Source organism: Epinephelus moara, chromosome 1 (genome assembly GCF_006386435.1).
Source record: "Epinephelus moara isolate mb chromosome 1, YSFRI_EMoa_1.0, whole genome shotgun sequence".
In the NCBI taxonomy this organism is placed as follows: domain Eukaryota; kingdom Metazoa; phylum Chordata; class Actinopteri; order Perciformes; family Serranidae; genus Epinephelus; species Epinephelus moara.
In genome coordinates, this window is record NC_065506.1 from 42386314 (window position 1) to 42397090 (window position 10777).

The 10777-nt window shown below is 37.7% G+C and overlaps 1 protein-coding gene across 1 annotated transcript in view; it reads right to left on the reverse strand.

Moving 5' to 3' along the window:
* The window catches only part of bbox1 (butyrobetaine (gamma), 2-oxoglutarate dioxygenase (gamma-butyrobetaine hydroxylase) 1), a 38646-nt gene that overhangs the window by 3083 nt on the left and 24786 nt on the right, over nucleotides 1-10777 (reverse strand). Inside the window, exons 4-7 of the mRNA XM_050042380.1 lie at nucleotides 6101-6299; nucleotides 5121-5226; nucleotides 4756-4952; nucleotides 3126-3292 (exon numbers count right to left, since the gene is read on the reverse strand). Coding sequence (XP_049898337.1) covers nucleotides 3126-3292; nucleotides 4756-4952; nucleotides 5121-5226; nucleotides 6101-6299 — 669 coding nt within the window. The remainder of the gene's footprint in view (nucleotides 1-3125; nucleotides 3293-4755; nucleotides 4953-5120; nucleotides 5227-6100; nucleotides 6300-10777) is intronic.

Consider the following 10777-nt stretch of genomic DNA (forward strand, 5'->3'; position numbering starts at 1 on the left):
ACATACTATACTATGACGTTTTTCATGATTTTTTCACGACATACTATACTATGACATTTTTCATGATTTTTTCACGTCATACTATACTATGACTTTTTTCATGATTTTTTAAGACATACTATACTATGACATTTTTCATGAATTTTTCACGTCATACTATACTATTACGTTTTTCATGAATTTTTCACGTCATACTATACTATGACGTTTTTCATGATTTTTTTACGACATACTATACTATGACGTTTTTCATGATTTTTTTTACGACATACAATACTATGACATTTTTCATGATTTTTTCGCATCATACTATACTATGACGTTTTTCATGATTTTTTCGCGTCACACTATACTATGACGTTTTTCATGATTTTTTCACGTCATACTATACTATGACGTTTTTCATGATTTTTTTACGACATACTATACTACGACGTTTTTCATGATTTTTTCACGTCATACTATACTATGATGTTTTTCATGGGTTTTTTTTACGACATACTATACTACGACGTTTTTCATGATTTTTTTACGACATACTATTCTATGACGTTTTTCATGATTTTTTAACGTCATACTATACTATGACGTTTTTCAGGATTTTTTTTTTTACGACATATACTATGATGTTTTTCATGATTTTTTTACGACATACTATACTATGACGTTTTTCATGATTTTTTCATGACATACTATACTATGACATTTTTCATGATTTTTTAAGACATACTATACTATGACTTTTTTCATGATTTTTTAAGACATACTATACTATGAAGATTTTCATGAATTTTTCACGACATACTATACTGACGTTTTTCATTAATTTTTAACATCATACTATACTATGACGTTTTTCATGAATTTTTCACGTCATACTATACTATAACGTTTTTCATGATTTTTTCACGTCATACTATACTATGACGTACATGATTTTTTCACGTCATACTATACTATGACATTTTTCATGTTTTTTTTAACAACATACTATACTATGACGTTTTTCATGTTTTTTTTAACAACATACTATACTATGACATTTTTCATGTTTTTTTCACGTCATACTATACTATGACATTTTTCATGTTTTTTTTTTTACAACATAGTATACTATGACATTTTTCATGATTTTTTCACAACATACTATACTATGACATTTTTCATGTTTTTTTTTTACAACATACTATACTATCATGTTTTTTGTGAATTTTTCACAACATACTATACTATGACATTTTTCATGTTTTTTTTTTTACAACATACTATACTATCATGTTTTTTGTGAATTTTTCACAACATACTATATACTATCATGTTTTTTGTGAATTTTTCACAACATACTATACTATGACATTTTTCATGTTTTTTTAACAACATACTATACTATGACGTACATGATTTTTTCACGTCATACTATACTATGACATTTTTCATGTTTTTTTTTTACAACATACTATACTATGATGTCTTTTGTGAATTTTTCACAACATACTATACTATGACGTTTTTCATGATTTTTTCACGACATACTATACTGTGACGTTTTTCATGATTTTTTCACGACATACTATACGATGACATTTTTCATGATTTTTTCACGACATACTATATACTATGACGTTTGTCATGATTTTTTCACGACATACTATACTATGACATTTTTCATGATTTTTTCACGTCATGCTATACTATGACGTTTTTCATGATTTTTTCACGTCATACTATACTATGACATTTTTCATGTTTTTTTTAACAACATACTATACTATGACAGTTTTCATGATTTTTTCACGTCATACTATACTATGACATTTTTCATGTTTTTTTTTTACAACACAGTATACTATGATGTTTTTTGTGAATTTTTCACAACATACTATACTATGACGTTTTTCATGATTTTTTCACGACATACTATACGATGACATTTTTCATTACTTTTTCACGACATACTATACTATGACATTTTTCATGATTTTTTCATGACACAGTATATTACAATGTTTTTCTTGATTTTTTCTACGTCATACTATTCTATGATGTGCCGCATGTCTTTTATGTGCTATGTGTAAGTGCTATATAAATAAAGTTTATTATTATCATTAATATTATATTTCTGTCAACACACTATAATATGAGTTTTTTTCATAATATTTTTACGTGACAGTATTCTATGACATTTGTTATGGTATTTTTACGTCATACCATGCTTTGACATTTTAGATTTTTTTTTTAAAGCATATTATACCACGACATTTTTATGATATTTTTATGGAATACTATACAATGACTTTTCTTAATTATATTTTGAGGGTATACTATTCTATGAAATCTTTCATGAATTTTTTATGACATACTATGTAATGATGTTTTTTCCCAAAACAATGTAACAGTACTCTGTGTGATAAATAGTTTTTTTCTTCTAAAAATGTCATAGTACAGCCTACCATTTGAATATCCTAAAATATTTCTTGGTACAGCATGCAATGCAAATTTCATAAAAAATGTATGTATGTATGTATAAAAAAAATTGTTAAAAACATGGACAGTACAGCTGTGATGGCCCCTGAAGTGCTGAATTAGTTGTGGTTTACCAGTGACAGTCACAGTGTCCAATAGTGAAATTTTTTGAAAAGTTCTTTGGTGTAAGGCTGGCACTAGTTAGGGAACAACGACAAACTTGTCTGAAGTATCTCAAGGACGCATCATCAGGATGGATGCTTTTCAACATGGAGGCTCGAGCCCTGAATGCTGCTGTCGATACGCCGTCTCCCTACTAATGGCACCATCCTGCTACACTTTGTTGTCCTTAATGTCTTGTACAATATTGTCACATCAAGTCTGTCGCTTGATGCTGCAGACTGTGTGCTGAGCAGTGATTATTTAGAGTGGGTCACACCACACTTTAAGGTAATTTGATTCGGGTCACAGTGACATAGACGACTCTGATGTCACTGTGACCTTGATAATGACAAAGATGTTGCTGTTCATCACTGTATCAGTTCATGTTCTGTTTACTACAGAGTTTTGGTATTCTTAACTGTGATTTGAGGGCTTTACAGATATGTTTTTGTCATATGTGTTATGCCCTATTGGGGAAGTTTTGAGAGGCGCACACTGACCTGGGTTCATTATGTAAGTGACCACGTTCTCTGGTCGGTTCATGATGTCCACATAGGCCCTCAGTGCTCTGTAGAAGGGCTGCACCTGATGCAGGGGGACGTCCAGCACCGAATCTCTGGTGGCGTTGTTGTAGTTTATCCTCAGAACTCGACCCTCGGGATTAACGCTGCTCGGAGAAGAGGAAGGACAAAGACTAAATAACATGACTCATCAGTTTTGAGCTGAAAAAAGTTGTTGATTTATGAGATGCTTAACATAAAATGAAATGGCAACAACTGTGATAACTGATAAATCACTGAAGGCAAATATCAAGCAAACATGTGAAACTCACTTGTAAGGCTGCAACTAAGGATTACTTTTATAAAATATTTATTATTATTGTCATTATTATTATTATTATTATTATTAGTATTATCAGTAGTAGTAGAAGTACTGTGGTATAATCTTCATTTGGTACATTAAGTGTCNAATATCAAGCAAACATGTGAAACTCACTTGTAAGGCTGCAACTAAGGATTACTTTTATAAAATATTTATTATCATTGTCATTATTATTATTATTATTATCAGTAGTAGTAGAAGTACTGTGGTATAATCTTCATTTGGTACATTAAGTGTCAGAAAATATTGAGAAAGAAACTGAGGTAATTTGTTTAATGTCCAAAATAAAAGATACACAGTTTAATATCACAGAGGTGTACTTAAATATTCACTTTCGAGTAGCGATGTGCACGACTAACCGTTTGAACATTGCTACCCTCATTTGTTGGTACCAGAAATACTAGTGGGTTAAACTTATTATTAAAATTATTATTATTTTAAATGATTGCGTTCACCCAATGAAAATGTCGTTATTTCCTAAAGATTTATTTTCCTAAAAAATTTTGTTTTCAATAAATGTTTTTTGGTAACTTTTGTCATGTTTTGTTAGATAACATACAATGTTATGATGATGTGCTGCACATTTCCACGGCATTTAAAAGATGATTTGGTTAATGAGAAACGTGATTAACAACATCAATCTAGACAATTTTTAACCTCATAAATCATTAATTTTAAGTGTTTTTTTAATTTTAGACGAGACGATGAAGTTTAACATCCCTACATTTAAGAAGCTCAAGCAATAGTTTTCTGCATTCTTTTTAAAATATCTACTCATATTATGAATTAACAGAATTGTTGCAGTCATTTTTCTGTTGCCTGATTAAACTACTGAAAATATTAATTTGATTCCTGCCTTTTACCCATAAAATATTTGAAAGGCATAATTTATTACAAGGGCATGATTAGTTGAAAAGATTATATTTGATCACATCAATGCTCAAGGCAAACTAGGTGGCCAAAAGCATATGGACACATTACACCCAAATGTGGATGCTGAACATCTAATTCCAACATAGTGATTATGATTCTGCAGATATAACACTCTTCATGGTTTGGACATAATACTTCTGAACAGCAGATGGCAGTGTCCCATTTCAAATCACAAACACAAACTCCACTGCATATTTCTCTTAAAATGCAAGTCAATACAATTTTAGCGAGGTCTGATCTTTGCTTCACTCAGAGATGGTACGTGTGTGAGAATTAAAACAACAACAGGTTATCTGACAGCTCATCTCCACTTACTCGATGATGCACTTCTTGGACTGCAGCATGAAGTCACAGTAGTCCGTCCCCGTGTCGGTGAAGTCCACATGGAGCGAGGTGAGCACCCTGAAGGCCTCTGGGTCTTCTCTCTGCAGCAGCTCGGCCATGTGGAAGCCGTCCACCACCTCGCTCTCCCCTCCCTCCTCGGCCTGGTTGATGCAGTGCAGAAACTGCACCTACACATGCCGCACAAATGCCCGTTTTACAGCTCTTGCAGCACGAAAGCCAAATGCCAGCAGTTGAAACAAACTTATAAAAGCAGCACATAAATGCATAAGTGATACCATATCTGTTGAGTGCAGCTTGATCCTCTAAATAGACTGTATAAGTCAGATTTTACTCACTCCAGGTGCAAAGTGCAATGCAGGGTAGTCTGTATGGAGACTGAGCCTTCCTGAAGTGTAGGCCACATTGTTTGCCATGTATTTATCCTGGACCTGCCATGTGTGCCTGGAGACAGAGATAACATTCATTAATAAACTCCATGTTAATTATTTAACTATGGATTTGGAAGATAAGCAGCGACAATTAGGCTGTGTGGAGAAAAGGATGAGATGACATGAACTTTGCAGGGATCCCTGAGGGGGAAACTGGGCAGCAGCGCAGGAATGCTTAGTCTGTAGTCTCTGAAGTAGATACTTCATTTAGATGCAGAAGGAGTCGAGCACTAATGAGGTAAAGTTATCTTCCATGTTCTGTTTGCATGCCTCGTTTGGATGCCCGACTCGTAAAACGGTCTAGTTTCTCTGATGGCAGGACTTCAGCTTTAGTCTGCAGTGTCTTTACTTCCAGCAGTATGAGCTCATCCGCTGGCAGTGGAAAAGCTTTACGCTCCAAACCTCTGTTCTGACTGAGTGCACCAGGTAATTCCTCTGGCTTAAAAAAGCTGGAATGCTCTTAGGTTGTTTTCTCCGTCTCTGTCCTCAAGTAATCAGCAGTGCAGTAAGTCAAAATGATGAACTCTGGTGTGATGAAAGGGCCAACACACTCTCTGTAAGCTTCTCCATGGAAACAAAATGAACCAAAGCTACAGATAATTGACTAGCGGACACATTTTCCTAAACATTAATGTTGTAAAGTGAGAATCTGAGAACTTCTTTCATCAGAATATCTAGCCGATTTTTTCCCCGATTCCCTGGAAAAAGGATGTAAATAAAAGCTCTTTTGTACTTAATTTTTACTAATAACACTCTCTGGGCTCTGCTCCAGCTAAAATATGATCAGTGGAAAATTCAGCAGTTCAAGATTTAGTGGGGAGTCAGATTATTAAACAGTGGCTTGGCTGAGGACAAGAGAAAAACGGATGAACGTCAGAGAGTCTTACCCGTAGAATGTCAGCCTGAGATAGCCAATCCTCTCAGCAAGTCTTGCCACTTGGCCTTGCTCTGCCGGAGCCCCCTTCAGGTAGACGATGCCAACCCGACGCAGGGCCAAGAGCCAGGCCAGCGCCGCCTTATCGTCATGGAGGACTTCCTGGTAGTCAGCCGTGGGAATGTGCAGTTTGGAGTCCCAGTAATAACGCTCTGAAACGAAAAAAGAGGACACGGAAGGAATGTCATCTAAGCGGAGATTTACATGCATACAGTGGTTTCTGTTCGGGTTTTGTTTGTCTGACAAGAAATAAGCCGTGTGTCTGCAATGCATCAACATGAAGCTTTTCCACCCAACAGTCTGTCTTTGTCCTGTCCTGTCGCTGCTCTGTTTAACAAACAAACGCTGCACAACCAGAACAGAGCTGCTCAGTATCATAGCAACTTTATCAGATGTTACATTCCTTTTTTTCTTCTCCACATTGTCTGTTATAAAACTTGTGTTAACCTCTTGCTGAATGAGTGCATGTCCTTTTTTTATTAATGCACATTCACTCCACCACATAAATAAATCTTTACAACTGTTTCATCTAACAGAGGATATTGGCAGGTTTTTGCACAGGCATGCATGATATCCACTAGTAAAATTCACACAAGTCTGAATTCAAAGAGAAGTCCCTCTTCAGACTGATGTTTTGAAGTTATACAAATACCAATATTCAGTTTTCCACACAATAAGAGAGAGAAAACTCTGTAAAGGGGCTGGAGCCAGATCTACTCTTTCTACTCCATTGAGAAATTTGCAGTAAATTTTGCTTTGCGCTTTCTCCAGCGTTGCTCACATTAGGTTGTCTGGTGAAAAAGCAGTGCGTGTCAAGATGGCTGGCTTTGGTGTGAAAAGAAACATAGTGCCCAAAGAATGAGTCCTAAAACCCATTTATGAGTTAGACTTCCCACTTCTCAAAGTCAATGGGTTTTTGGTTAGATGCCCACAATAAGGTCTGTGGATGACAAAACGTCAGTAATACCCCACTCATGAATTCTGAAGCCGAACATGGCTTTACAGCCTCGATGTGGTGGCCACGTTAAGTCATGCAACTGTTTGTTTACAGCCTAATGTTAGCTTTTTACCTCTGGTGACTGCATTTAGGCTTCAAAGTCATAAAAGTGGTGTTAATTTGTGAGGACATTAAAGAAGGGAATTTACAATCTGACCACCTTGTAAACATCTCACACCTTTTTTTTGTTCTTGTTTTTTTTGTGTCTTGGTTGTTTTGTTCTGTATATTGGTATGTACGATCAATTTACTAGTCTTTGCTAGATTGTGGAAACAGAAGACTTAAACTTTACTATTTTAATGTACATGTATATATTTCGACCTTGGAGGGGAGGGAGGGTTCAGGGTGGGACATGTCAACTGTTACTCTGCACCTTTTCCTTTGAATGGAATAATTAAAATAAAGTCTTAAAAAAAACATGGAAGTATCAAAGAGGTTTATTTGCCACAGAACTTTCTGGAATAACCTGAGCTGCAATATAAAATAACACAAACAAAACCTTTTGGCGAGGGAGCCAGGGCAGCGCTAACTTCTGCATCATTCATTCATTCATTCATTTTCCGTAGCCATTTATCCTCCTGAGGGTTGTGTGGGGGCTGGAGCCTATCCCAGCTGACACCACCATCACCAATTAACCTGCATGTCTTTGGACTGTGGGAGGAAGCTGGAGTACCTGGAGGAAACCCACACTGACACGGGGAGAACATGCAAACTCCGCACAGAAGGGCTCCTCCACCCTGGGTTCAAACCAGGAACCCTCTTGCTGCTAGGCGACAGTGCTAACCACTACATCACCGTGCCGCAAACTTCTTCTGCATCAGCCTACAAGAAAACTTTATCCCGCAATCCTCTGTTGAAGAGATTCAGCCGTACATGTTTAAGCCTCAGTTAGACCCAAACTCAGTTGAGGAATCTGTTGTGCACCAACATCGGGGACTAGCAGACGTACCAAAACGAGAAGTATAGTTAGCATCTTTTGTTTCAAAATGTTGTTTGTTAGCTTGTTAGCTTCTAGGCTATGTGGCAGTGGCTGAGATAGCATTAGTGCTTAGGAAATGCTGTCATAACTTTCACTATGCTAATTCAAACTCTGCCCTCTGTACTGAGAAGTCTGCTTCGCGCTGACGGTTTCATGTTTCTCTGTCGGTGTTGAGTCTGCTCCATCGTCGATATGTGTTTCCGGTATTAGACAGTGAAGGATTTCGTGCATCGCCCCCTTCAGTACAGGAATGTGGAAACACTGATGCAAGTCAGTGTAGTCAAGGTCAGACAACCTTTTCCTTAAGGGATGTCTTTGCTATCATTTAGCAGGCTAACAACCCTTAACTAAGTGACATATTTTGTGGATGTTTCATATTATATTCAATGCATATTAATAACAGTACAGAATGCACTGTACAATTAACAACTTGTGTAATATGAGCGTGAGCAGAGATGACTTTTTTTTATCATCATACATACATATTAGGCTTCTTCTTTAAGTGTTTTCTTCTCCCTGATGCTACGCCAGCCAACCGATGTTTTAGAGAACATAAAGATAATAAAAAGACACATTTTTGAGTAAAGTGGGGAACCATTATGTTTTCACTTAAGACACCTGCATCGACATCATCCCACTGTTCGATTCAACTGGAAAAAACTGGACCAGAACCATCCAGGTGTGCAGCAGGGATGAGCTTTAGAGCATTACCTTATACTTTCCATTGACACACATCTCTACTTTTAGGACACATTTTTTTCCGAGATGGCGGAGAGGAAGTTGAATAATGTCCGGTAAGTGCTCTGTGGTGTGCTACGGGCAAAGAGGCTCAAGTCAAATAGTATGAGCACATATTTTCTATTTCAATGAGTAGCTGCAATTTTTCAGGCTTAAAATGAAACTGAATTTTGAAGATGCTAGCAGCAGTATGGTAGATTTTATTTTGCTTTGTGACAAAAAGGAAACAATTAATTCCCAACTTCATCTTTGGTCTCCCGTGTCTTTCATTTGAAAATGTTGCAGCTTGCCACTGTATGCGATAGTGTACGCACCTTAAGATGAATAGCTCTCTGAGAGAAATCAGCCCGTCTCTGTTAGACAGACAGAAGTGGAAAAAATCCTCCCACTGCTCTCCACCCAGCTGGCTCGACTCCTTTTTCCATGCAGCCTCTCTCCAGTGACTTCCACAGAAACAGCTGCTAAGTACATTTGCGGGAGGAGGAGGAGGGTTTAGCTGAGGAGATTGTGTACCTGTCTGATGTTTGTGTCTCTTTTCGGTGCCCATCAAACTTCAAAATAACTTTCCAAATGGCTGAATCACAAATACGTTACAAGGCTAACGCCAGCAGGGGACGGACACACAGCAAGGCGAGCATGCTGTACTTCATGCATAATTTATCATCCTCAAGTGTCTGAAACATTAAAAGACAATGTGACTGTTCGCTCTGAAGGACGTAAAGATTTACAGTTGCAACAGACCGTTGAGGAATTTCACTGCCTTGTTTTTTTTAAGGGAGGGAGGCGCAAAGCACACTCAAATGCATCATCAGTCAGCAACACAGTGACCATCATGACTCGCAGACCTCCCTCCAGGCTGTTGTCACAAATGATCAGCCTCCGGCTGCACAGTTCAAAAGGGTCAGGAACCCCCTGCTTGTTAAAACTTGTCAAGAGGGCGAAGGGAAAGACAGGCAGAGAGTCAGAAACTGGGGCAAAGGTCAAGCCTGAATGTTACAATTGCTCCTGTGAAACTGGACCTGGATGTCTCGTACAGGCACAGCGGTGTTTCAGCTCCACGGTTTAGGGTGTCGCCCGTGACAGAGAGGCTACAGCGCTGGTCGCAGAGCGCATATACATCAGCTGTGCAGTGCTGGCTGCAGTTCAGCTCAAATCTCATTGTGAACATGCTCACTGCTGTCGGGTGAGCTCACACTGAGCCGGTCGGGTCGAACAAAAGAATTTGCATGAGTATCTACCTTCTAATCATGTAATCAGCTCCTCATATGTGCTTGTTTTTTTAACCGGGGGACTAATTACAAACCTTAGATGTGATGGATCACATCTAGTCTCTTGTCAGCTCACACTGGCAGCAAATTAATGAACAAATAAGAGCCTCGTCACCCGACCTGCTGTACATACAAATCAGGTCAGATTTAGAGCCAATAAAACAAAATTCATTTATTTAAGAAATTCACCAATTTCAAATACTTTAGAGATCGCCTGTGCTTCTACTCCACTATGTCTCTGAAGAATACTCTTCTCCTCTGCGAGCACGCAACAGCTACATATAATCTAGGGCTGCCCCTCAACAGTCAATCAAACATTAGTCGACCAGAGAGGTCATTATTCGGCAAGATTTTATTGGTCGCTTAGTCGCAGAAAAAACAAAACAAAACGTGAAACTCTATTAGGAGCTGCGCCTTGTCAAAATAAATGAAAACCTAAATGACTGGACCATGTGGGACTTTAATTTGAAAGGACAGACACAGGAAGTGTCCACGCTCAGCAGTCAGACAGGAGTCAGGTTAATTTACAGGGCTGGTACCTGCGGTTATTCCACAGGCTAGTTAATAACGTGTCGGGCAGGAAATCCAAAGTGTGGGATCATTTTGAGAAGGTGAAGGACGAACCCAAGGTGATATGTAAACTCATCT